General features: G+C 42.8%; 1 protein-coding gene and 2 pseudogenes across 1 annotated transcript in view; 1 reads left to right on the top strand and 2 right to left on the bottom strand.

Annotated features, from left to right (window-relative positions):
* Window positions 1–2,044: 2,044 nt before the first annotated feature.
* Window positions 2,045–4,716, bottom strand: LOC133487242 (trace amine-associated receptor 13c-like; annotated as a pseudogene).
* A 1,992-nt stretch (window positions 4,717–6,708) lies between these two features.
* Window positions 6,709–8,102, bottom strand: LOC133487241 (trace amine-associated receptor 1-like; annotated as a pseudogene).
* An 8,096-nt stretch (window positions 8,103–16,198) lies between these two features.
* Window positions 16,199–27,777, top strand: part of sestd1 (SEC14 and spectrin domains 1) — a 21,004-nt gene continuing 9,425 nt past the window's right edge. Inside the window, exons 1-12 of the mRNA XM_061792427.1 lie at window positions 16,199–16,373; window positions 18,567–18,642; window positions 18,733–18,841; window positions 20,317–20,407; window positions 20,861–20,974; window positions 23,323–23,436; window positions 23,536–23,624; window positions 23,694–23,746; window positions 24,048–24,146; window positions 25,884–26,041; window positions 27,092–27,214; window positions 27,287–27,487. Coding sequence (XP_061648411.1) covers window positions 18,567–18,642; window positions 18,733–18,841; window positions 20,317–20,407; window positions 20,861–20,974; window positions 23,323–23,436; window positions 23,536–23,624; window positions 23,694–23,746; window positions 24,048–24,146; window positions 25,884–26,041; window positions 27,092–27,214; window positions 27,287–27,487 — 1,227 coding nt within the window. The 5' untranslated portion in view covers window positions 16,199–16,373. The remainder of the gene's footprint in view (window positions 16,374–18,566; window positions 18,643–18,732; window positions 18,842–20,316; window positions 20,408–20,860; window positions 20,975–23,322; window positions 23,437–23,535; window positions 23,625–23,693; window positions 23,747–24,047; window positions 24,147–25,883; window positions 26,042–27,091; window positions 27,215–27,286; window positions 27,488–27,777) is intronic.

Raw genomic sequence — 27,777 nt, 5'->3', positions numbered from 1 at the left:
AAGGGTAGGGTTCAGATTTTTGTGTGCGTTTGGCTTGGGGTATATCTTTACACTTCGATTTTGGGCTGAGGCCTGGTACACAAGAGTTGCGCCACCTGGTGGGTGAGCTGCCTGGGCTCTTAGCCTGCTGGTTCGTGCACTCTCCCCAAATATCAGACACACGGGAAAGTTAACTGTTTATTTACCATAACCACAGCTGCACACGTTATTTAGCCAGTAGCTGACAAAGACACTTGAGCACGTAGCGTACGAGTGAACGTACAGTATTTGATTGACAGGTGAAGGGCTGTCGACAGCGTCGTCATTGGGACACACCCACGCAGTCCTGCACCTCGAAGACGAGCCTTGTTTTTCATGATTTCAGAGCATTATCTTACAGACATGGTGATATGTTTATTGATTCAAATTTGGCAGCCTTTTGAAAACCAATCTTCTGTGGTGTGTCAAATTTACGAGAGATTTGTTTGGCCTCTTTGGTGCATCTTTACGTAGCCTAGTCGTTTTATCTACATCTGCCTGTATTCAATACCACGGGAAAATTGAATTAATTCAATACAAAAACCTTTTGGCATTTATTTTTGTCAAGTAACAGAACAAAACAAAAATGCATGAATGCTGATATGTAAAGTTGTGCTCATAAGTTTACATACCCGAGCAGAATTTGTGAAATACTAGCCTTATCTTTTAAAATATGACTGAACAATGACCATTAATTAATTTCTTTCTTGGTTTTTTTTGTTTTTGTTTTTTTGTAATGATTGAGCTTTCCTGAAATACGTTACAGCTTAACTTGAATCCCATTAATAAATAAATAAATGTGTTTTGCGGATCTTTCATGTTTTCTTTAAAGAATGGTACACATCTTAAAAATTCTGCTAGGGCAATGAAACTTATGAGCACAACTGTGTAATGTTTGCTTGAGTACTAAATAAAACTAGGGATGGATTAAAAATAAAATAGAAAATTGTAGGTGTGCTAAACAAAGATTGCAAACCTTAGGGAGTTTAGGCTTTGTTTCACCAAATTTTACAAAGAGTTCCTCTCCGGTGGAGTGGCTGTGATCTATAGCGCATGGAGGCGACACTGCAGGGAGAAGCGAGCCGGAGTGCAGGTCAAGTTTCGGAAGAAAGGATTCCGAATGCCGCTCTCATCGATTCACCTCGCAAATCTACAGCTCTCTACCCAATAAAATGGATGAGCTTCATCTTCTCACAAAGACCAGAAAAGACTTTGGACGTTCCGCCGCCCCGTGCTTCACAGAGACATGCTCTGTGAACGCGTCCCGATGGCGCCGCAATCCTTCCGGGCTTCCAACTTCATCGAGCGGACCGCGTCACAGAGCTATTGGGGAAAACAAAAGGTGGAGGACTATTCTTCTTTATCAACGAAAAATGGTCTCCCGACGTCTCGGAGCTCAACACGCACTGCAGCCCGGACTTGGATTCGCTGTGTTTGAACTGTAAGCCATTCTACTCGCCATGCGGCTGTCTACGTTCCTCCCCTGCTTTAATTCTCTCTCTGAGGCCCTAAATATGGCAAAATGAATTAGCAGAGCAGAAGTGGCATTTAATGGATGGATTGAACATTTTTATTTTGAAACATGCAATACAAAATAAACAAAAATGAAAAATATACTGCCAGTTCAAAGAGTTAGTAGCCCTTTATTATGACCTAAGATACCTGTGCATTATCCATCAAGAACTGACGAATTACATACGTACAGTACATACATACACTAATATATGCATAATCTCCACATGTATACTCCAAAATACCTTTACATATATATTACTATATAATATTTGTTTATTCATTCCGTTCCATTTATGAATGGTCCTTATTGTGCTTTTGTCTAAGGTGGTTAATGACATAGTGAGTGCTTGTAATTCATCAACACAATATTGCAAATATGGTACAACGATGAAACAATAGACAGTGTGGAGTGTTTTACTGTCAAGTAAAGGAGCTCTGCAAAGAACTGTATGACAGTAAAGTGATAAAAAAAGACACATTCAGGTAAAACATCACCACATCACCACTCTGTCTACAGTATGTTGGCCTCACGGGAGGCAGGCTGCAGAATGCGAAGAGTGACAATGTGCTTAGCAGCTTTTCTAAACCAGCGGTAAAAAAGGGCGTATATTAAGGGGTTCACACACGAGTTGGCATCATACAAATAAGGAACAAATTTTGTCAATGAACCAAAATTCTCATTATCAGCCACCAGACTGACAATGTAGTACGGACAGAAACACACCAGAAAGACAAAAACGAGAACACCAAGAGTCATGGCCGCCTTCAACTCGGATGACTTTGCTCTGAAAGGGGCAGAATGTTGTAATTTGAGGCATTTAACATGAGCGCGCATGGCTCGCGCCTGAGAAATAGCGACCACAAACACTCTCATGTACAGCATGAAGATGATGCTGAGAGGAAGGACAAAGTTTACGACGAGGTCCAGAATGCCTGCGTAAACCTCAAAACCGATCACGCACTCTCCGCGGCACGAGTTGTACATTCCAGGATGAACCAATTGGTCCTTTAAAATGATGGCACAGTGGAGAAGAGCAGCCACCCAAGAGAGACAAACACAAAATCGAATTCTTTTCACAGTGACTTTGACGTTATAATGCAGAGGATGACAAATAGCCACGTAACGGTCGGCCGATATCAGCACCATGTTTCCGACCGAGGAGGATCCTGCGGTGAAAGTCGTGTAACTCCACAGAGAACAGGCAATGTCACCGAGAAACCAGCAGGATGTGCTCATGTAGATCTCACCTGGCATCGCCACCAAGCCCACCAGCAAGTCTGAGACGGCGAGGGAGAGGAGGAGGAGGTTGGTGGGGGTGTGGAGCTGCCTGAAAAACAATTGTGACACACATGACATGCTGTTCAAAGCACTTTCCAGACAAATATGAGTAGGCACAATATGTCATTCAAAACACTCGAATACTACAATACAATCACTGTTGTTTCCTTGAGAGAAATGAGGCAATAATAAACATTAACAGCCTGGGAGCAACCTTGCAAAGCGGCTCAAACACATGAGGGTTAGCGAAAAAGAACATGTGCCTGAAGTGGGAGATTGAGATGATGACAAGCAGGTTGAGCAGCACAGTGAGGATGCAGACGATGGGCTGCAGGACTCTCAAAAGAACACCTTCAGACCAATCAGACGAGGGCTTCCTACAGGAAGTGTTGCCCAGCTGTGGAAAGCAGAGATCCCATTGGTCCATGGAAAAGCTGGCGCTCAGACAGCCTTCTGTCTAAACCTCTCTGTTGGCCGTCTCATTTATGTGTTTCTAGTACCGCCCCCAAGCAAATGTGATTGGGTCAAAGTTGTCAAAGAAAGATGTCATGGTGAGCAGCATACACCAGACTCCACTATCAACAGTGACATGAAGGCATATTTAGTCTTCCATCAACCATAAATGTTTCGTTCATTCATCTTCCGTTCTGCTTATCCTCAATTGGGTCGCAGGCGTGCTGGAGCCAAGCTCAGCTATCTTCGGGCGAGGGGCGGGGTACACCCTGAACTGGTCGCCAGCCAATCGCAGTGCACATAGAAACAAACAACCATTCGCACCTCCGGGCAATTTAGAGACTTCAATTAACATACCCTGCATGTTTGGGATTAGGCCTGGTACACACATAAAGATTTTTCGACCTTACAGATAAAGATAATAAATCTGGCACTTAACAGTTTTGGTCGTCTTGTGTGTGGTGTGGTCCGATAATATCAACACAGAACACCACATACTGTACATGATTCTTTTCAAATGCCGAATTCGAAATCAGGCGTGATCACACGTAAACTCACAAAACCGAAGAAGAAGAAACACTTCCACGTTCCTAAAGGATGTAAGGTTATAAAATGGGAACCCAATTTTATCCCCCCCCCAAAAAAAACAACATCGGGTAACACATGCTTATTTTTATTGACAGGCGTTTCCTTTTCCTGACTCAGGGTGCTTCTTGATTGGCTATATTCCGTTTCACGTAACAATTCACAGCGTCATGACGCGGGAGAAGTTGTCAATATTGAACATGTTCATTACTTAAGATTGTCGGCCTGACCTGTTTCAGACCCTAAAATCGGGACGGATTAACTCTTAACACACATCAGACTTGAGGACAATTTTATATGATAATCTTATAAGACTTCAGATTGTCTGCTGTTTGACGTGGTTGGTCGGGAAGGGGCAAAATCGGCACAAAAACAGGCCAATTGTCTTTGTGTAAAGGGCCTTAAGGTTACGTTAGGTCGGGGTTAGGAGTTTGGGTCCTGCCACATGGGTCCGGTCATGGATGTCATATACCAGTGGGACCCAAGGGTGGGGTTCAGATTTTTGTGTGCGTTTGGCTTGGGGTATATCTTTACACTTCGATTTAGGGCTGAGGCCTGGTACACAAGACTTGCGCCACCTGGTGGGTGAGCTGCCTGGGCTCTTAGCCTGCTGGTTCGTGCACTCTCCCCAAATATCAGACACACGGGAAAGTTAACTGTTTATTTACCATAACCACAGCTGCACACGTTATTTAGCCAGTAGCTGACAAAGACACTTGAGCACGTTGCGTACGAGTGAACGTACAGTATTTGATTGACAGGTGAAGGGCTGTCTACAGCGTCGTCATTGGGACACACCCACGCAGTCCTGCACCTGGAGAACGAGCCTTGTTTTTCATGATTTCAGAGCATTATCTTACAGACATGGTGATATGTTTATCCATCCATCCATTTTCTGAGCCGCTTCTCCTCACTTGGGTCGCGGGCGTGCTGGAGCCTATCCCAGCTATCATCGGGCAGGAGGCGGGGTACACCCTGAACTGGTTGCCAGCCAATCGCCGGGTACATACAAACAAACAACCATTCGCACTCACAGTCATGCCTCCGGGCAATTTAGAGTCTCCAATTAATGCATGTTTTTGGGATGTGGGAGGAAACCGGAGTGCCCGAAGAAAACCCACGCAGGCACGGGGAGAACATGCAAACTCCACACAGGCGGGGCCGGGGATTGAACCTGGGTCCTCAGAACTGTGAGGCTGACGCTCTAACCAGTCGCCCACCGTGCTGGTGATATTTTTATTGATTCAAATTTGGCAGGCTTTTTAAAACCAATCTTCTGTGGTGTGTCAAATTTACGAGAGATTTGTTTTGCCTCTTTGGTGCATCTTTACGTAGCCTAGTCGTTTTATCTACATCTGCCTGTATTCAATACCTCGGGAAAATTGAATTAATTCAATACAAAAACCTTTTGGCATTTATTTTTGTCAAGTAACAGAACTAAACAAAAATGCATGAATGCTGATATGTAAAGTTGTGCTCATAAGTTTAAATACCTGAGCAGAATTTGTGAAATACTAGCCTTATTTTTTTTTTAATATGACTGACCAAGGATCATTAATTAATTTCTTTCTTGGTTTTTTTTTTGTTTTTGTTTTTTTGTAATGATTTAGCTTTCCTGAAATACGTTACAGCTTAACTTGAATCCCATTAAAAAATAAATAAATGTGTTTTGCGGATCTTTCATGTTTTCTTTAAAGAATGGTACACATCTTAAAAATTCTGCTAGGGCAATGAAACTTATGAGCACAACTGTGTAATGTTTGCTTGAGTACTAAATAAAACTAGGGATGGATTAAAAATAAAACAGAAAATTGTAGGTGTGCTAAACAAAGATTGCAAACCTTAGGGAGTTTAGGCTTTGTTTCACCAAATTTTACAAAGAGTTCCTCTCCGGTGGAGTGGCTGTGATCTACGGCGCATGGAGGCGACACTGAAGGGAGAAGCGAGCCGGAGTGGAGATCAAGTTTTGGAAAAAAGGATTCCGAATGCCGCTCCCATCGATTCACCTCGCAAATCTACAGCTCTCTACCCAATAAAATGGATGAGCTTCATCTTCTCACAAAGACCAGAAAAGACTTTGGACGTTCCGCCGCCCCGTGCTTCACAGAGACATGCTCTGTGAACGCGTCCCGATGGCGCCGCAATCCTTCCGGGCTTCCAACTACATCGAGCGGACCGCGTCACAGAGCTATTGGGGAAAACAAAAGGTGGAGGACTATTCTTCTTTATCAACGAAAAATGGTCTCCCGACGTCTCGGAGCTCAACACGCACTGCAGCCCGGACTTGGATTCGCTGTGTTTGAACTGTAAGCCATTCTACTCGCCATGCGGCTGTCTACGTTCCTCCCCTGCTTTAATTCTCTCTCTGAGGCCCTAAATATGGCAAAATGAAACATGCAATACAAAATAAACAAAAATGAAAAATATACTGCCAGTTCAAAGAGTTAGTAGCCCTTTACCATGACCTAAGATACCTGTGCATTATCCATCAAGAACTGACGAATTACATACGTACAGTACATACATACACTAATATATGCATAATCTCCACATGTACATTCCAAAATACCTTTACATATATATTACAATATAATATTTGTTTATTCATTCCGTTCCATTTATGAATGGTCCTTATTGTGCTTTTGTCTAGGGTGGTTAATGACATAGTGAGTGCTTGTAATTCATCAACACAATATTGCAAATATGGTACAACGATGAAACAATAGACAGTGTGGAGTGTTTTACTGTCTAGTAAAGGAGCTCTGCAAAGAACTGTATGACAGTAAAGTGATAAAAAAAAGACACATTCAGGTAAAACATCACCACTCTGTCATATTGCAGTAACACATCAAGAGGATTTTGTCAGCCTTTCAAACATTAGAGCAAATTGAGTCTACAGTATGTTGGCCTCACGGGAGGCAGGCTGCAGAATGCGAAGAGTGACAATGTGCTTAACTGCTTTTCTAAACCAGGGGTAAAAAAGGGCGTATATTAAGGGGTTCACACACGAGTTGACATCATACAAATAAAGAACAAATTTCGTCCCTGAACCAAAATTCTCATTATCAGCTACCAGAGTGACAATGTAGTACGGACAGAAACACACCAGAAAGACAAGAACGAGAACACCAAGAGTCATGGCCGCCTTCAACTCGGATGACTTTGCTCTGAAAGGGGCAGAATGTTGTAATTTGAGGCATTTAACATGAGCGCGCATGGCTCGCGCCTGAGAAACAGCGACCACAAACACTCTCATGTACAGCATGAAGATGACGCTGAGAGGAAGGACAAAGTTTACGACGAGGTCCAGAATGCCTGCGTAAACCTCAAAACCGATCACGCACTCTCCGCGGCACGAGTTGTACATTCCAGGACGAACCAATTGGTCCTTTAAAATGATGGCACAGTGGAGAAGAGCAGCCACCCAAGAGAGACAAACACAAGATCGAATTCTTTTCACAGTGACTTTGACGTTATAATGCAGAGGATGACAAATAGCCACATAACGGTCGGCCGATATCAGCACCATGTTTCCGACCGAGGAGGATCCTGCGGTGAAAGTCGTGTAATTCCACAGAGAACAGGCAATGTCACCGAGAAACCAGCAGGATGTGCTCATGTAGATCTCACCTGGCATCGCCATCAATCCCACCAGCAAGTCTGAGACGGCGAGGGAGAGGAGGAGGAGGTTGGTGGGGGTGTGGAGCTGCCTGAAAAACAATTGTGACACACATGACATGCTGTTCAAAGCACTTTCCAGACAAATATGAGTAGGCACAATATGTCATTCAAAACACTCGAATACTACAATGCAATCACTGTTGTTTCCTTGAGAGAAATGAGGCAATAATAAACATTAACAGCCTGGGAGCAACCTTGCAAAGCGGCTCAAACACATGAGGGTTAGCGAAAAAGAACATGTGCCTGAAGTGGGAGATTGAGATGATGACAAGCAGGTTGAGCAGCACAGTGAGGATGCAGACGATGGGCTGCAGGACTCTCAAAAGAACACCTTCAGACCAATCAGACGAGGGCTTCCTACAGGAAGTGTTGGCCAGCTGTGGAAAGCAGAGATCCCATTGGTCCATGTTAAAGCTGGCGCTCAGACAGCCTTCTGTCTAAACCTCTCTGTTGGCCGTTTCATTTATTTGTTTCTAGTACCGCCCCCAAGCAAATGTGATTGGGTCAAAGTTGTCAAAGAAAGATGTCATGGTGAGCAGCATACACCAGACTCCACTATCAACAGTGACATGAAGGCATATTTAGTCTTCCATCAACCATAAATGTTTCGTTCATTCATCTTCCGTTCTGCTTATCCTCAATTGGTCGCAGGCGTGCTGGAGCCTATCCCAGCTATCTTCGGGCGAGAAGCGGGGTACACCCTGAACTGGTCGCCAGCCAATCGCAGGGCACATAGAAACAAACAACCATTCGCACCTCCGGGCAATTTAGAGACTTCAATTAACCTACCCTGCATGTTTTTGAGATGTGGGAGGAAACCGGAGTACCCGGAGAGACCCCACGCAGGCACGGGAAGAACATGCAAACTCCACACAGGTGGGGCCGGGATTTGAACTCTGGTCCTCAGAACTGTGAGGCAGATGTGCTAACGAGTCAGGCGCCGTGCCGCCCCATAAATGTTTTTATTCTCAAATTGTTGTCGGACCAAAAGCCAACAAGAAGGCCCGCCTGAGCTTTGGGATTAGGCCTGGTACACACATAAAGATTTTTCGACCTTACACATAAAGATAAAAAATCTGGCATTTAACAGTTTTGGTCGTCTTGTGTGTGGTGTGGTCCGATAATATCAACACAGAACACCACATACTGTACATGATTCTTTTCAAATGCCGAATTCGAAATCAAGTGTGATCACACGTGAACTCACAAAACCGAAGAAGAAGAAACACTTTCGGCTTGGCGCCAATGTTTCCCGAACGTTCCTGAAGGATCTAAGGTTATAAAATGGGAACCCAATTTTATCCCCCCCAAAAATGTAGTACGGACAGAAACACACCAGAAAGACAAGAACGAGAACACCAAGAGTCGTGGCCGCCTTCAAATCGGATGACTTTGCTCTGAAAGGGGCAGAATCAGAGTCCCTGTAGAAAACCCACGCTTACACGGGGAGAACATGCAAACTCCACCCAGGCGAGGCCGGATCTGAACCCGGGTCCCCAGAACTGTGAGGCAGATGTGCTAACCAGTTGGTCACCGTTCCACCTGTATGCTAAAATAATTTCTATTTTATTTTTGTGTCTGTCATAAGCTCTTACATTGGTTTGAAGACTAAAATAAAAGCTAAAAACCATCAGTGCAAGAGTGTAACCAACTGTTTCCATTGTTAGCTGCTTCAATGTTGTCATAGACGTATTTAATTGCCAATTGACTTGACTGAAGTTCCGTGAGGTATAAGCTGAGGCTCGGAGTGGGAAGGAGCACATCAGACTTCTCCACATCGTGAAAGCCTCCTTTGCACAATATAATCTTATTCCAAGTGTTGCACTGAGGCGACTGGTCATTTACTTTAACAAAGTTAAGACACACTTTTGTATGCTGCCACCGTTGGGCACGAGCACGTCTTTACGCGCGTTCTTCGTTGTTTTTGTTCGTAGTTTTCGCCACTTTCTTCTTCGGGGTCGGCGGTCTGTATGCATCGAAACTAGGAACCAAAATGTTTAAAGTTGAACGATTCCGGGAGAACCTGAATGTTAGTCCCGGTTCCAATCGGTTCTCGATTCTCGATGCCCAACCCTACCGATGTCCCCCACCAACACAACAACACGCATGCGCGCATACACACACACACACACACACACACACACACACACAGAAAAGTAGTGGCACAGGTCAATTTGTCTTTGGTCTAAAACAAGGGTATTCAACTAAAATTTTAAAAGGTCCACATCGAGAAAATTTCTTGAAGCAAAGGTCCGAAAGAGCCAGTGTGCATTTATTGTGATGTACATTTAAGTAGCTTGCCTCGTCATCTACATCTGCTTGTAATCAATACCTCAGTCAAATCCCAAAACCTTTTGGCATTTATTCAAGTAACACAGAACTAAACAAATACACGACTGCTGATATGTACAGTTGTGCTCATAAGTTTACATTCCCTGGCAGAATTTGTGAAGTATTGTTTTTTTTAAAAATAGGACTGAACAAGGACCATCGTTATTTTCTTTATGGTTGTTTAATGATTGTGCTTTTCCGGAATGCGTGACAGTTTATTTTGAATCCCATTAAAAATAAAATGAAATGTGTTTCGCCTGGTTCTTCATGTTTTCTTTAGAGAATTCTACACATCTTACAAATTCTGCCCAGGTAATCCAACATATGAGTACAATTGTATGGTCTGTCATTTAGTCAATAAAAGTGGGGCTGCAAATGTCAAAATGACAGCAAGTAAATAAAAAGAGAAAGTTAGACGTGTTCAAATAAAGTGCTTAACCTCAGAAAAATTAAATACTGTATTATCATCTCCGCAATACCAACCGTTCATCACTCAGCCACTCGGCTCCACGGCTCTGGAACGCCCTCCCTCCTGATATTAGAACATGAACTCTTTATTTTTTTTTTCAAAACTTGCTTGAAAACTCTCCTTTTTAGACAGGCCTATTCACTGTGATTGCTGTTCTCATCGTTATTCTGATGCAATTTTATGTATTTTTTTACTTTATATATATTTTTTATGTTATATCAGCTGTTTTGAGTGTCCTGCACAGTGACCTTGAGTGTCCTGAAAGGCGCCTTTAAATAAAATGTATTATTATTATTATTATTGTCATCCTGCTTTACACATTGTCCAGGTGATAAAAAACAACAAGACTGTTGTCTGTCTGTGCGTGTCTGCTGGGAGAAACACATTGCCTCATGTACTGTTGTGTTGTCTTCACACCTCTAATTGCAAGCTGCTGTCATCATCGCACGCTAATGGTCCAAGGTGTAAACCAGCGACAAAAACATGGACGTCCGAATCCTCCGAGGAAATCCTCCAGGAAAACATAAGGCACACTTGAAAATAAATTTTATGAAAGATGTGTATCAATGACAACTGATCCATTTGAATGTATTACATGTTTGACACTGAATTTGGAAAGAATACAGTATCCAACTGATCTTTTCCTGGCTATCCTGAAGTACTTCTTGTTTCCCTTGGAAACCCCTGACCTCAAAATAGCTTTATGTGGGTCATTTGTGTTGTACAGAGCCTTGCGTGATTGTTTGCACTGAACAGAACAAGTTCCATAAACATTTGTCCTAGATTTTTCCAATCTTGCTGCATTGATCCACCCAGGTGCTATGACAAAAACACAATTCACAAGACGCCCATCTGTCTGTAAAGTTTGGTAAAACTCAGAATTTCAAGGAGGAATTTGCTTTTAAAGGACACCTGAAGATGGCCAAAAGTGGCTGCCTCAAACCAAACTGGCAGACTTCCTGTGTCTTCCTATGTGCCTTTAAAGGACATCTGAAAATGGCCAATATGATCCAAATATGTATACTTTTAACCAAACTTCTGGACTTCCTGTGTCTTTCTGGACATAGCTTTGTGAGACCTTTTTGTGGGTCCACTGAAGCTACTGTTGAAACCCTACCAAAGTTCATCTTGCTTGGGGAAACTGTGCTGGAGCCTTTCCCAGCTATCATTGGGTGGGATGCTGGGTACACCCTGAACTGGTTGCCAGCCAATCGCAGGACACATACAAACAAACAACCATTCGCACTCACATTCACACCTACGGGCAATTTAGAGTCGTCAATTAACCCACCACGCATGTTTTGGGGATGTGGGAGGAAACCGGAGTGCCCGGAGAAAACCCACACAGGCACGGGGAGAACATGCAAACTCCACACAGGCAGGGCCGGGGATTGAACAACGGTCCTCAGAACTGTGAGGCAGACGCTCTAACCAGTCACCTACCGTGCTGCCACAATTAACAGTGATATGAATACATTTTCAGTCTTACAACAACCTAAAAAAAATCACACTAAATAGCATGATGAGGAAAGAACATTATGTGGAAATACTGAGGACACACCTCAACACACCAGCCAGGAAGTTAATGCTTGGGCGCAAATGGGTCTTCCAAATGGACAATGACTTGAAGAATACTGCCAAGCTGGTTACAAAGTGCCATCCATCCCTCCATTATCCTCCGCTTATCAGAGGTCGGGTCGCAGGGGGAGCAATTTAAGCAGGGAGGCCCAGACTTCCCTCTCCCCAGCCACTTCATCCAGCTCTTCCGAGGGAATCCCGAGGCGTTCCCAGGCCAGCCGAGAGACATGGTCCGTCCAGCGTGTCCTGGGTCATTCCCGAGGCCTCCTCCCGGTGGGACATGCCCAGAACACCTAATCAGGGAGGTGTCCAAGGGGCATCCTAATTAGATGCCCGAGCCACCTCATCTGGCTCCTCTCAATGCGGCGGAGCAGTGGCTCAACTTTGAGTCTCTCCCGAACTTCTCACCATATCTCTAAGGCAGAGCCTGGACACCGTGCGACGGAAAAGAAAATCCTCTCATTATTCGTCTATTTAGCAAATAGAAATAATTTTGGTGATCCTGGCATAAAACAGGAACATTTTAGTCTGATTTCATGTCAGACAATGAGGGAAAGAAAGTGTCTTTTTATATCGTGTATGTAGCCATTTGGGTGTCACTTCCGCATCACAGTTCTGAGGACCTTGCCTGTGTGGATCGTCGGGGGGGCTCTACTGAAAGTAGAAGCTGAGAGATACCAAAATTGCTAGCTTGTTAGCTCGCGGGCTAGCAAGCATAACAAACAGTTCACTTTCCCTTAAGTGTCTCTGTTGTGTGAATCTACACACTGTATGAGGAAGGAACAAGGCTGTGGAGTATTGGACAGAATCAACACCGGCACGTGTACCGGTCCGCCGGTGTTCCACGAGCCCACTAGCGGCTAATGACAGAGCCGTCCAACTCTGTCGGCTAACTGTGTGATTCGCACACCGGCTCACCACAACAATGACAATTTATAGAGTCCTGAAGAACTATCGTGTTCATTTTATTTATCGAACGATAAGTCGATATAGTAATTATCGTGACAGGCGTATACCGGCAGACAAAGAGAGATTGTTGTTTTGAGAGTCGGTACAGTTTCCACGGCCAACCATGGGATGAGGAACCCAGAAGGATGTGGCTGAAAAACCTGAATTTGAAAAGACTACCTACAACATTGTATGTGTGCTAATTTCATTTTGTCAACAAAAAGCTACGGCCATCTTACTGTGTGGTTGGGTTACGAAATTTATATAAACCACTCGAGAAGAGACGCCGAAGGCTAAAAAGGATTGAGAGCATGCAGTGACACAAAGAACATCAAAGTATTTCATGTGTAAATAAGACACAACACTGTAATATTAGTCAGGCAACAACATAGTTTTACCTTTTTCTGAACATTTAATATGTGATCTCCATTTGGAGTGCTGGTCAGTATTATCATAAAAATACAATTTCAGCACAGGCATAAATTGTTCACCTTGTCAGTATTTTAATCTTAACTCATTCACTGCCAGCCTTCCCAGTTAACATGGATGTTTGACTTCTAAAGCCGTCAATGGCAGTGAATGTGTTTTAATCTTCATTTAATATACGTTCCGCCCTACCTTCTTTCCATCCATCCATCCATTTTCTGTACCGCTTATCCTCACTAGGGTCGCGGGCGTGCTGGAGCCTATCGCAGCTATCTTCAGGCGAGAGGCGGGGTAGACCCTGGACTGGTCACCAGCCAATCACAGGGCACATATCAACAAACAACCATTTGCACTAACATTCACACCTATGGCAATTTATAGTTTTCAATTAACCTACCATGCATGTTTTTGGGATGTGGGAGGAAACCGGAGTGCCTGGAAAAAACCCACGCAAGCACGGGGAGAACATGCAAACTCCACACAGGCGGGGCCGGGATTTGAACCCCAGTCCTCAGAACTGTGAGGCAGATGTGCGAACCAGTCGCTCACCATGCCGCCACCTTCTTTCCTTCTTTGCTTAATACCATCCTTGACTCCTTCTTTCATACATCCACTCTTCCTCCCAACCTTCCTTCATTTCCCTTCCCTCGGGGGGGAAAAAAGAGCAACAAGCAACAAATTCTGGTGATCCTTTGAGATTTTTTTTTAATGCTCACCTCTGAATATATCCATCTGTGTCTTATACCGCCCCAGGCGGCCAAGACGGGCACACCAAAAGGAACAGCATTTAACTGATGCAGTATGACAAAAGTTTATCCATCCACCCATTTTCTGAGCCACTTCTCCTCACTAGGGTCGCGGGCGCGCTGGAACCTATCCCAGCTATCATCGGGCAGGAGGCGGGGTTCACCCTGAACTGGTTGCCAGCCAATCGCAGGGCACAAACAAACAAACAACCATTCACACTCACATTCACACCTACGGGCAATTTAGAGTTGTCAATTAACCTAGCATGCATGTTTTTGGGATGTGGGAGGAAACCGGAGTGCCCGGAGAAAACGGGGAGTACATGCAAACTCCACACAGGCGGAATGGGAATGGGAATGAACCCCGGTCCTCAGAACTGTGAGGCAGACCATCTAACCAGTCGCCTACCGTGCCGCCACGTCCACAATTTCCAAAAACAATTTGAAATGTGGACTCGCAGGACCACAGCACTTTTCCACTGTATCAGTCCATCTTAGATGAGCTCGGGCCCAGAGAAGCCGGCGGCATTTCTGGGTGTTGTTGATAAATGGCTTTTGCTTTGCATAATAGAGTTTCAAGTTGCGCTTACGGATGTAGCCCCGAACTGTATTTACTGACACTGGTTCTATTTAATTATGTAATTATTATATGTTTTTATAAAGTACAATATTATGGTGGCTGGGGCATCTGATTCGGATGCCTCCCGGACGCCTCCCTGGTGAGGTGTTCCGGGCACGTACCACCGGGAGGAGTCCCCGGGGACGACCCAGGACACGCTGGAGAGACTACATCCTTCGGCTGGCCTGGGAACGCCTCGAGATCCCGCTGGAAGAGCTGGATGAAGTGGCTGGGGAGAGGGAAGTCAGGGCGTCCCTGCTAAAGCTACTGCCCCCGCGACCCGACCTCGGATAAGCGGTAGAAAATGGATAGATGGACAATATTATGGAATGTTATTTTTAATGCAATGTAATGTAATTATACATTAAAAAAATTGGTGTGGGGGGTTGGGGGGTGTGATGGGGTCTGGAACGTATTAATGTATTTCCATTCATTTCAATGGGAAAGATGATTTGAGATACATAGTGTTAGAGGGGACGGTTCTGTTTGTAGCAGTTTGTCCACCAGATGGCGACAAAGTCCCACACAGTATGACGCATTCACAGACGGAAATAAGATTAACGGAAACAAAAAAAAGAGACCTCAGGGTTTCCTTGGAAGAAACATTGAAAAGAAAATATGTGACGTAAAATACAGAATGTATAATTTAATGTAAGACTTGAATGTAACTTTTATGAAAGCATGTCATGAACGTTGACGTGAATAATGCGCACTCAGCGCTCCAGGAATGTGTAATGCTTAGAAAAGGGGAATATTTTCGTGACTGTCTGATTTGTTGGATATTAAGAATATAGAGACAAATAAAAATTAACTCATGTACATCCAAGTTTTGTCGTTTCTATACCGTTAAATGTGGGTTATTAGGATTCCCACATAGATTCCAGGCAGGACACGCCCTGCTGCAACATGATTGGCTGCGCAAATGTAACGAGATGACCATCCCAAACGTGTCACATTTGTATGAAATAAAAAAAAGAAGTTTATTATGTTTAGGTCTAGGGCTAGGGTTGGGGTTTAAGGAGGTGTAGGATGGGTTAAGGTTAGGATTAGGGTAGGTTAAGGTGAGTGAGAAACGTAACACTTAACACTTTTTCCGTCTGAGGGCAGTAGCGCGTGTGCTGCCGGCATACAGCAGCCAAACATAGTGCAGCGGCGCGTGTCCTTGAGCCAGTAATATTGGAGCAGGGCGTTTCCTGCCTGGAAACAATGTGGGAATCCTAATAACGCGTTGAAGGTACTGTCTCGATAAAAAGTTGAAGTTTCCGATTGTCTTTAAATGTCTCAGCAGTCTGAGGCTGCTCCCGCCCCGGATATGTGGCTCGCTAATTTCAAAGTATCGCATCTTCAAAAGACGATATTTTGACGTTCACATTTGCGCATTGGGGGCACTTACAATAAATGTCGATAATGTAAACATATATATTTACAGAAATACATAGTCACATACATAAGGCAAGGTACCTGTAGCGTATTCTCTGTTTTTATTTTGAAGAAATTTAGAACGGAAAACGCGAGCTGTCTTGGAGCTGGATTGCGCATGCGCAGTGCGTGCAGCCAACAGCTCTGTGGCGCCGCCTGTTTGTGCCTGCAAGTCAGCGGCGGCGGAGTGTCGTGGTGCTGCATGGAAAAAAGATCAAATATCCGCGGGGAGGAGACGGACTGGAGCCACTGGAAACTTCTGGAAGACTCGACGGAGCCACAGAATGCCAAAGATCTGACCGAAAGGTAGGAAAAGTCGATAGTTAGACGGCGAGTCGTTGCCGAATTGATGGGCGAGTTATCGATAGAGAGGCGAGAAAAGGTTCGGCTGCCTCGTGAGTCAATGTAGGTCATTGTGTCTGTGGGCCGAACCGAACCTCACACAGACACACACACAGTTATGAAGATGATTATAATAATAGTAATGATGATGATGCCGCCGCCGCACATGTAGGACATCTATCTGTACGACATCTAGAGTCGAACACAATCTGTTCCGTTCGACTTCCAATAGGATATAATGGAAGTCATCCGTTCCAGGGTCAAACTGTCCCATCATAAAAGCTCTTTTGTTTATGAATGTTTTACTGACTTTCTTAATGGTCATATAGGGCTTTGACGAAGTCTCAAATAAAGTACAACGACTTGGACACAAAATGGCCCACTGAAAGTGTTTTTGTAAATAATATGTTCAACATGGCATCTGATTGGTCAAATGGATTAATGTAGCAGCCAGACGGAACCTTTTCGGTGTACCAATAACAATCAAGTATCAGTTGCTGTGTGATGGTTATCGTCACACTTTATTTCCTCTGGATAATTAGAATACAGTAATTGTTTGCAATGGTCACGTGATGTTGATGAAAACTAATTTCAAACGGTCCTGAAGGCAACACCAGAGTAGCATAGAGATAGGTATTATATAGATATAGTACACATAGTTGCAGTATTGACAGTTCTAGTTATATGTAGTAGTTATAGTACTTATATGGAGTTGAAACCAAAAGTTTACATACACTACCATATAAACTAACTTTTTTTTCTCACTTTCTGAAATGAAATTAGATTACACTTTTACTGTTTTAGGTCAGTCAGGATTGTATTCTGTTTGCTAAATGGCAGAATAATGAGACAATTATTATTTAGACATTTCATTACTTTCTTCAAAGTCAGACGTTTACATACAAAAGGGGTACGTACGATTGTAAGCCTGAGAGCACCATCCCATCCCATCCCATCCGTGAAGTTCAGTGGTGGCAGCATTCTCTTGTGGATCTGTTTTTTACTGCTGCAGGCACTGGTGCCCTTCACAAACTAGATGGCATCATCAGGAAAGCACATCTTTCGATAGGGATAGGGAGAATGTATTCTCTAGTTCCGTCCTTGCTGCCTTGGACCAGCTGCCTCCGTTTTAGCTAGCTCTCATCAATCATTTGCACACCTTTTTCCCATTCATTCTGCCACAGTCGCTTTCTGCCATGAACATTCGTATTGCTCCTCAGGCACAGCTATGGAAAGCCTGCTTCCGCAGAGATCATTGTCTCAGTGCAGTGCTCCAGCTATTTGCATCCACGATTCATGATGAACTGCAGGACTACAGTACTATGCAACTGCGCATATGCACCAAAACTATGTGCAGTGAGTCAAAATGGCGTCGGACATAAAGGCTAAACATCATGAAATATTTTGTTGTTGTTGTTTCATGCGTCGTGGCAGCAGTTGCAGCGCTTGTCAGACTACAGTAATATTAAGATTCGTTCTCATTAGAGTACGAAAATCCTCTTTCGATGATCGCTTTTACGCACCTATTGGAATCCCAATTCAGTGAACAGCCCTAGTAATAAATATGATAGATCTAGTCTTAATAGACATAATAGGCGGTGCACATACAAACTTTGGTCTGGTTCTCAAAAGAGCACCAGCGGTTGTTGCCTGGTGCTCGTTCTTTTTTCTCGACACACTGACCTCCCTTACAGTATGGGACCACACAATCAGCTGATTTGGCCCACTACCCTTGGGCAGCAGTCCCCAAACTTTTTCTTTGGACCACGGAATGATTTTTACGTAAACACGTAGCACACCGACCTCAGTCACCATCGCCTTCTGGCTAGTTGCACCGTTTGTGACCGAGTTTCTCATGTGCCTCACGTGAGCGGGTGAGGTCAGTTGAATTTAAAGGAACGAATCAGGGCGGCATGTGGACTTCCACCCTAATGAGGATAAGCCGTATGGAAAATGCATGGATGGAATGAATCTGTTCATTAAGTGATTCCATTCGCTTTCACTCAAAAGATGCTTGGTACGCAAATGTGCACTGACACAATCAAATCCGGTGCGCTTTTAATATTTTCAGTGTGCATGCGGACCTGCGCACCACTTATGTGCACCCTTGACAGTAGATGTTTAACAATTATATAAAGTTGTTGCTGTTGTTCTAAGATGTGTCATCAGGTTAGCACGATGGAGGCTTGCAGCATCATCAATGTCCTCAACAAGAAGCTGGCCTTCCTCTCAGGTACATCCACAAACATACACGGGCCCGCACACGCCCACACGTTGTTTCCGTAACAATGTGACTTAAAAGCATGTGTTGTTGTTATTTGAGGCGGTAAAGACCGTCGCAGTGGTCTGATCCTCAGCATCCCGCTGAGCTGCGACCAGACCAACATGGATGAGCTCAGTGACACACTAGACTATCTGCTCAGCATACCCAGGTACACGCACGCACACACACACACACACACTAGGATAGACTCATTGCACTGGGTTACAAAAATGTATTTTTTCGTAAGATGCCTATGTTTTTTCAACTGATTTAGGAGAATTTTGCCTTGCTGAATCTGAAAATGACATCTGTTTCTCTTGTTCAGGTCAGGTTTTTAAAAAAAATATATTTATGTAAGTTGTTAACAGTTTATTAATGAAATGTTACAAACTTTGCCTACTGTAAATTGACTAACAGACATTGATAAATGTAAGTACCAGTAAATTGAAAGTTACGTCATAATTGTTCAAAATTCAGGGCATGAGCCTCCGTTGATTTGAACCTGTAAAGCAAACACACCTGTACAAAAATATGTGGCCAAAGTTAACAAGGTTGACCTGATTGAGCAAAACCAATGTGATATTTGGATTCAGCAGATCAAAATTGTCATAAATCAGCTAAAAAATCTTGGACAATAAATTTGACCAGAGTTGTCAGCTGATAGTAAAGATTTTGATGTATAGTGGCATCTGCCTTTTTTTTTTTTTTTTAAATAAATCTCATGGCCGATAAGAGAGAAATTTAAAACTGGGTGAACTTTAGGGAACTATTTATTTTAAGTAATGTGTTCGGAGTGTGTATTATAGTACATGGCCAGTTTTCCCTTTTACTGCAAATGAATATCGGCTCTAGATATCGGTTATTGGCTTCCTTGACCACAAATAATCGATATCGGTATCGGCCCTGGAATTAAATAAGTAAATAAAGAAATTTGTCTTTCTCTAACACACGCACACACACATTCGCCAGTATCACACCACAACATAGTACCACACACAGCAGCCGGTACTGAACACACTATCCCAGAAGTTCTGAAAACATCCCAGAATATAGTAATAACAACACAGCAGTACATAGACAGTACCACTCACAACATACCTCTCACAAACACACCACAACATAGACAGCACTGCCTATAACACCCCACAACACATCACGCATAACATAGCACACAACAGAAACGTTCCACTCACACCACACACAACAATAACAGACCGTTGGCAGTGCCAAACACCACAGCATAGCTGTTACCACACATACAACACAACATCGGCAGTATCGCACAAGACATCCCAAAATATAGTCAGAACAACACACTAAAACGTAGCCTGTACCCCACAACATATCCAGTATCACACATAACATCGCACACAACATAGCAGTTGCTCTCAAACTTCACCAGAACACGGCCAATACCACACAGAACAACAACATAACATAGTCAGTACCACACACCAGAACATCGCTTGTACCGCACCAGAACACAGACAGTATCATGCACAGTGTACCAGAATAAGGTTAGTAGTACCACTCAGAAAAACATCAGAGCATTGCCAGTACCAGCACCGGAACATAACCAGGACCACACGCGTAATTGGGGAACTTAATTAATGACCCATAATGCAACGTGTGTGTGTGTCTCAGTGAGAAGTGTAAGGCACGAGGCTTCACTGTCATCGTGGACGGACGCCGCACTCAATGGAACACGGTCAAGATGGTGGTGCTTATGTTACAGGCACGTCCAGAGCTCATCATTAACATTTTTGCTTACCAGCCCATGTGGCGAGTAGTTTCCCAGAGTTTCTAGCCACAATTTTGTTGTTGGATAATTATGTTTAAAGAAAAGAACAAGAACAAGATTTACAGCACTTTTTAATGACCAGCTGAGCAACATTGTGTAAACAGTTGTTAAGAAGGGCTTATTTGTTGTTGATGTTACATATTCATCATTTCCAAGTAGTAGTAGACATTATGTGTGTTCATTCACCCTGTTTATTTTAGTTTTGTTCACTAACTGTTGGTTAATTTATTCAAACACAGTGAGTTTCATATTCTGGTTAATGGCCTGCCTTGTTGTCACTGAGTTTGTTCAATTTCGTGGCTAGTGACTGCTATTGCTCTTTGAAGTGATGCATATTTTCATTAAAATGTGGCAAGCGTCTTAACAACTGGCCGGCCACTCTTTCAGAACGTGATCCCGGCCGAGGTGTCGCTGGTGTGCGTGGTCAAGCCGGATGAGTTCTGGGACAAGAAGGTCACACACTTCTGCTTCTGGAAGGAAAAGGACAGACTCGGGTTTGAGGTTAGATGCGTTGACCAATCGTAAGCATTCACATCCATAGAGACACACACACATTTCCATCTTTTTATACAAACGGCAATTCCATTGACGTTGGGACGTTGTTTTTAAATTGTCAATAAAAACAAAATATAATGATTTACAAATACTTTTCAACCTATACCGGAATTTCTCTTGTGTATAATCCGCACACTTAAAATTGACCCAAAAATCAGCATAACCGTTCTATCTATGTATAATGCACACCAGTTAATTTCTAGCTATTCATATTTTCATGTTCAAAAAGTGAATGACTATCAGCATTTAATTAGGTTATTCATATAAATATTTTACTGTATGTGTGCATACATACAATTCCAGATGGTACTATCAATAATATTGTGTCTGAAGTAAATCAGATTTTTTTGTTTATTATTGTGGCGATGACATGCTCTACTGTAGTGACATGATAGTGATACTGTGACTTTAATGAAGAAGAGAAATTCCCAGCATACTGAGCATCATTGTAAATAGTTGTCAAGAATACTGTGTAATGTCAGTTGGTGTTAATTAGCCCCTAAATAATGTCAATAGACCTTATGTGTGTTTATCCCCGCTCTTCCTCTTGTTCTTGTCTGTTAACTATTGTGTGATTATTTTGCACTGTGAGTGTCGCTTCGCAACCGATGACCTGCCTTGGTGCCTGGTGCCTGGTGTGTATGATTCGTTGAAGGTAAGTTCGTCTTTGTTAAAGCTACAGTGCATCGTTCTCATTGATGCCCCTTTTCCATTGTACGGGTTCTCACCCCAACCAGCCTCGCTCCACCCCGTGTGGTCCCTTCTCCATAATACTTTTTCGAGGCCAAGCGGTGAACCTTTTCTGACCTGGTTCTAAAACGCAGGCCAAGGAGGGCCGTGACGGAACTGTCATCTGATTGGCCGACAGATGTAGTCGTTTCTTTAATCGTGGTGACTTGTTACTGTCACAATCATGGCGTCTAAAGGCATCCGCACACCGAGTGCCGCCGCCGAACCCGACTGAACTGTCGCGTAGTATGCGTGATTAGGTGACTGTGAGTGGCCGATCAGTCTAGCACTGGTTTTTGCCGATATTCAAAATTTTAATCGCCGTCTTAACGTCACCTCAGATAAGCTTTCCCTCACGGGGAAAACACATTTCCGGATTTAGCGAGACGCGGTACGCGAGCGTACGTGAGCGTCCTTTTAAATATCGGGTTTACTTTCACCACCATCTTCTCTCTTTAGAAACCTGATTCTTCCTTAACTATTAATCTTTTTATGGTTTAAGGAATGTGATAAAGTACAAGATACTGAATACACAGCATCAAATGGCTTCAAACAGGCTTGTCCGATCAGTGCAGTCTACTGACAATGGTTTTCTGAAGTGTTCCTGAGCCCACGACGTGGCAATATCCATTACGCAATGATGCTTGTTTTTAATGCAGTGCCCCCTGAAGGAGCGAAGGTCACGGGCATTCAGTGTTGGCTTTCAGCCTCGTTGCTTACAGGCACAGATTTATCCAGACTCTCTGAATCGTTTGATGATATTATTTTATACCGTAGATGATGCAATCTCTAAGTTCCTTGCAATTGTACAATGAGAAACATTGTTCTTAAACTGTTGGACTATTTGCTCGCGCAGCTGTTCACAAAGTGGTGAACCTCGCCCCATCCTGGGCGATGATTTGGAGATGGTCCTTTAATACCCAATCATGACATTCAACTCTTTCCAATTAACTTGTTCACCTGTGGAATGTTGGGAAAAGGTGTTTTATGAGTGTTTTATGAGTGTCTTTTTTTCCCCCCTGTCCCAGCTTTTTGGGAACATGTTGTGGGCATCAAATTCAAAATAAGAGACTATTTGCAAAAAAAAAAAAAATAAACAAAAATGCAAATAAAATAAAAACAATGTACGTTCATCAGTTTGAACATTAAATATCTTTTCTTTGTAGTGTATTCAGTTGAATATAGGGTGAAAGGGATTTGCAGATCATTGTATTCTGTTTTTATTTTTGTTTTACAAAACGTCCCAACTTCATTGAGATTGGGCTTTGTTAATTTATTTGGAACTACATACCAGGTCTGTGTGTTTGTGTGTGTGTGTGTGTGTGTGTGTGTGTGTGTGAAAGAAATAGTGGGTTATCATGGTGCTCCACAACAAGAAGAATGAGTGTATCAGTGATTGGTTGTCATAGTGACCCACTTCTTTTCATGTGTTGCTATGGTAACTGGACAGATCGTCTTGCGCATCCCAGAATGTTCCTCACTTAATCCCGTTTTTCCCGTGCACACTACACTAACTACACTGCACATGACATCGTTGTACTTAATGTTGTCGCACTTCCTGTCAGGTGATCCTGGTGTCAGCCAATAAGCTGACTCGTTACATCGAACCCTCACAGCTCACTGACGAATTCGGAGGAAGTTTGGACTACAACCACAGCGACTGGCTCAGCAAGAGACTGGTCGCCGCTACAAAACATTATTCATTTATTTATTAAATCGGCATGTTACCATGGCAACTCAACCTCGTTTGTGTGTGCGTGTGCCTGTGTGTGTGTCAGGTGTTTGAGAAGTTCACCAAGGAGTCCACTTCACTGCTGGACGAGCTGTCAATCATCAACGACAGTGACAAGAGCACCCCCCTTGACAAGTACGTACATGTGCGCGCACACACACACATACATCTGAAGCAGTAGTTATGACGTATGTGCGTGTGTAGGTCAGCTGATGTCCTCCTGCCATCCTTTGATCCAGAGACGGTCCTCCAGACAGGTAAATGGCAGCTTTGTAATTTGTGTGTGTTTGAGTGTGTCCATACATGTTTTGTGTGTGTGTTTATTTATTTGTCCTTGCATGTATGTGTGTGTATTTTTTGTACGTCGGCATCTGTCTGTGTTTTGTGTGAGTGTTTGTGTCTCTACGTATGTTTACGTGCACGTGTGTCAGGTTGTGTGTGTGTGTTTGTGTGTGCCTTAAAGGGGTCTTTGTTGTCTTAGTTGATGGTGCCATCTTCCTCCTTCCTCTCAGAGTGACACACAAACACACTTTCTTCTGTGTGCATGTGCGTGTGTAGGTCATGAGTTGCTGTCTGAGCTCCAGCAGCAACGTTTTAACGTCTCTGAGGGGGGAGGAGTCGGAGGAGGCACCAGTGGAGGGAGTGGAGGACAAGGAGGTGAGGAAGCTCAATCTGACACTAACACGCTAATGCTAACCGTGTTAACAAAAGTGCACCACATAGAGACAAGATAGCACCGCACACAAGAACTTAGTACCAGACATAAGAAAATAGCCATATAGCTGGTACCAGCCATGCAAAACACAACAGCCAGTAGTACACACAACACACTCGAAAATAGCCAGTACTACAGGTACATCTCAATAAATTACAATAGTGTCAAAAGCTTAATTTAGTTCAATTCAAAAAGTGAAACTCATAATTATACTGTAGAGATGTGCTACAGACACTCAGAGTGAATTATTTTCATTTTGTAATCTATACAGTGGAACCTCAATAAAACGGGCACCAATATCACAGATGGTGGATAAAACAAACCGTCGGGACTGAACAATATGTTTTCCATTTTTCACTTAAAATGCCGTTGACAAAGTATTTGAGTACGGAAATAAATGGACTACTCTACCATATTCGGTACACACCGCACAACATAACCAATGTCACACATAGAGTGACTGTCCTAACCAGAACATAGTCAGTAGTGCTACACACAAGAATGTAGCCAGTACCCCAGAGACAACACCAGAACATAGTCAGTACCACAGACTACACCAAATAAGTTATTTTGTGCTATACTGACATCAATATGTAAAATCGTAGGGTTCGTTGGACTTTAATGGTGGATATTTCTGATTTGACAAGCTTAGTAGTCTTTGACTTATTATGTAAAACAAGTTTGGGATGGGGTGATTAAACATTTTTAGAATAAATTATTCTAGCGGTGGCACGGTGAGGGCGACTGGTTAGCACATCTGCCTCACAGTTCTGAGGAATGCGGTTCATGCGTGGTAGGTTGATTGAAGACTCTAAATTGCCCATAGGTGTGAATGTGAGTGTGAATGGTTGTTTGTTTCTTTGTGCCCTGCGATTGGCTGGCAACCAATTCAGGGTGTACCTCAGCTCTCACCCGAAGATAGATAAAATGGATGGATGGATGGATGGATTATTCTCGCAAGTATCCCATTGATTATGTAATCAGATCAAAATTTATTTTGTATTATTAAACAACAATACCAACACAACATATACATGTTAATTGGAGGTATTATTTTTGTCCACATGGGGTCACCATCCTCACATTTTACATTGTAGGATCTGTGACTTTTATTGCGTGCTGCTTTAAAAGGCGAGGCCTGGCCTGGTGAGTGACGTGGGAGTCAAAGAAAGAGTTTAGATGTGGCTGTTGACTCAGGAGAGGTTGCCTGTTAAGTGGCTAACTTGTTAGCCTGTCTGCACATTGAGGCCCTGGGCATCAATTCTGGCCGTGCAACCCGTAATGTGCTTCTTACATGTTTATTTTGTTACTGTATTTTCAATAAAGTGATTGTAAGTGCACTGGCGGCGGTGTCTACCCTTGAGCACTTGTGGAAGGATTACAATTTGTTCTAAATAGTGGTGGTAGGCTATATTAAATTAGCTAACAGTGTTTACGTTAGGCTATTGTAGACATGCTGTTTGTGTTCTAGTTCTGCTTTTGGAGTACACACATTGCCACAGTAGTTCTTCCAATAATCGTCCTCATAAAGTAATGTTTCTGTCGTACATAATTGTTGAAAAGCATGTGTTGTCTACAGAAGTGGGTCACACCCACATCCCTGATCAAATCCTGGTCTGTCAACTTCTTGGCCTGCGTCCACTTATCCTTGTTCTTCTTTTCCCGGCGTTTTCCCGCAGTGCCAACATGGCGTCCGATGGAGGAGGAGCTTCTGGCTCAGCCTCAGGTGATGAAGCTTCTGGACTCCCTGAGGGAAAAGTACACACGCTACCAGGAAGTTTGCAGACAACGCAGCAAGCGGTTGCAGATACACGACGTACATGCCAAAGTCATGCAGGTGACCGCGCGCACATGCACGCTGGTGGCTGTCTTGGAGACAAGCCCGGTGTTGGTTGCCATGGTAACGGCACCATGTCAGTTGCTAGCCTAGAGGATTTGCTGCTGTCCTACTTTTTGTCACACATGACAGCGTGCATTACTTGACATACTCGTAGATTCAAATGTATTTGATGCATTCAAAAACATCAATACAGAAAATATGAAAATCTTTACAGTCACCATAAATTTTTTTAATGATATAAAAATAAAATACAATCTTCACACTCATAAAACCAATGATAATATAATACAATAGACAAAAAAATATTAAAATAAAATCACACTAGGAAATAAATCAAAACAATATAAAAAGATATGCTTTACTAAATATCTTCACATTCAAGATAATTACAATATATAATAAAATCAATACAAATAAAGTTCACACTCAAAAGAAATAGAAAATACATAAAAATAAATATAACAACAAAGCAATCATGCTCATGAAAATATAAAATAGAAAAATAAACACAAAATATCACTCAAAATAAAAGAGACATAAAATACAAATTAATCACAATATTTAAAATAATATAATACAGTAATATAAATTAAACTTAAAATAAACAATGCCAAGCAAAGCAAGAAATATCACAAATTATCACAGTAATAAATAAGTGTCAAGGGTGAAATAAGGTAAATTAAATACATAGTAATGGAAATAAAAAGTAAAATAAAAGAAATAATTTAACAATTTATCACACGAAGAAAAATAAATACAAAAATATGAAATACTAATCACAATGAATTATAGTAAAGTAAATATACAGTCAGAAAGTCAACAAAGCAAATATTAATAAATTATCACACTTATAAAAATAAGTAAAATTACATGAATGGAAATATAAACAAACACAATCATCCCTCATAAAACGAATAGGAAATATATTAAGTAAGTACAATACCACAAATTGAAATACGAATTACAATCGTCACACGCATAAATATAAAACATCTCATAAAAATGTGAAATAAATTGTGTGCGTGTGTGTGTTTGTTTATGTTTGAGGTGGTGACATGGCTGCAGGGTCCGGGCTCGGAGCTGCTGAAGACCCACCAGGCCATCGGAGACTCTATACGGGCGGCGCAGGCGCTGCAGCAGAAACACGAGGAGATTGAGAGTCAGCACAGCGTACGGCTAACACACGTACACACGCGCAAATAAACACACAAACACACACAAAATAACCTTGTCCTGCGTCAGGAATGGTTTGCGGTGTACGTGGAGCTAAACCAGCAGATAGCTGTCCTTCTCAATGGCGGAGACGATGATGAGGAAGAAGCCGGTGAGCTGAAGGCTCTGCAACAGCAGCTCAGCGACGTCTGCTACCAGCAGGCGGCACAGCTGGAGAGCCGGCAGAACGTCCTGCAGGCCGCGCATACCTTCCACGCCGCTACACAGGAGGTAGCTTAGTAAAGCATAGCCTAGCTTACGTTATTTTTACTTGATTTAGCTTGGGTTACTGTCTATTTTACTGACTGTTTTAGTTGATCTTAGTTTAGTGTAGCTAGCTTCGCTTATTTTATCTTAAGTTAAGTGTAGCTACCGTAACTTAGTATAGCTTATTTTAACTTATATCTGTTTTAGTATATAGTGGGCCCCCCATATTCGCAGTTTTGCATTTGCGTAATTCACCAATACGAATTGCGTTTTTCGCATGTATTTGTGTGTGTGTGTGTGTCCCCTTTGTTATT

The sequence above is a fragment of the Phyllopteryx taeniolatus genome, chromosome 12 (genome assembly GCF_024500385.1).
Source record: "Phyllopteryx taeniolatus isolate TA_2022b chromosome 12, UOR_Ptae_1.2, whole genome shotgun sequence".
NCBI classification, from domain to species: Eukaryota; Metazoa; Chordata; class Actinopteri; order Syngnathiformes; family Syngnathidae; genus Phyllopteryx; species Phyllopteryx taeniolatus.
Note: the sequence above shows the minus strand (reverse complement) of the source record. Positions and strands in the feature narration are given on the sequence as shown.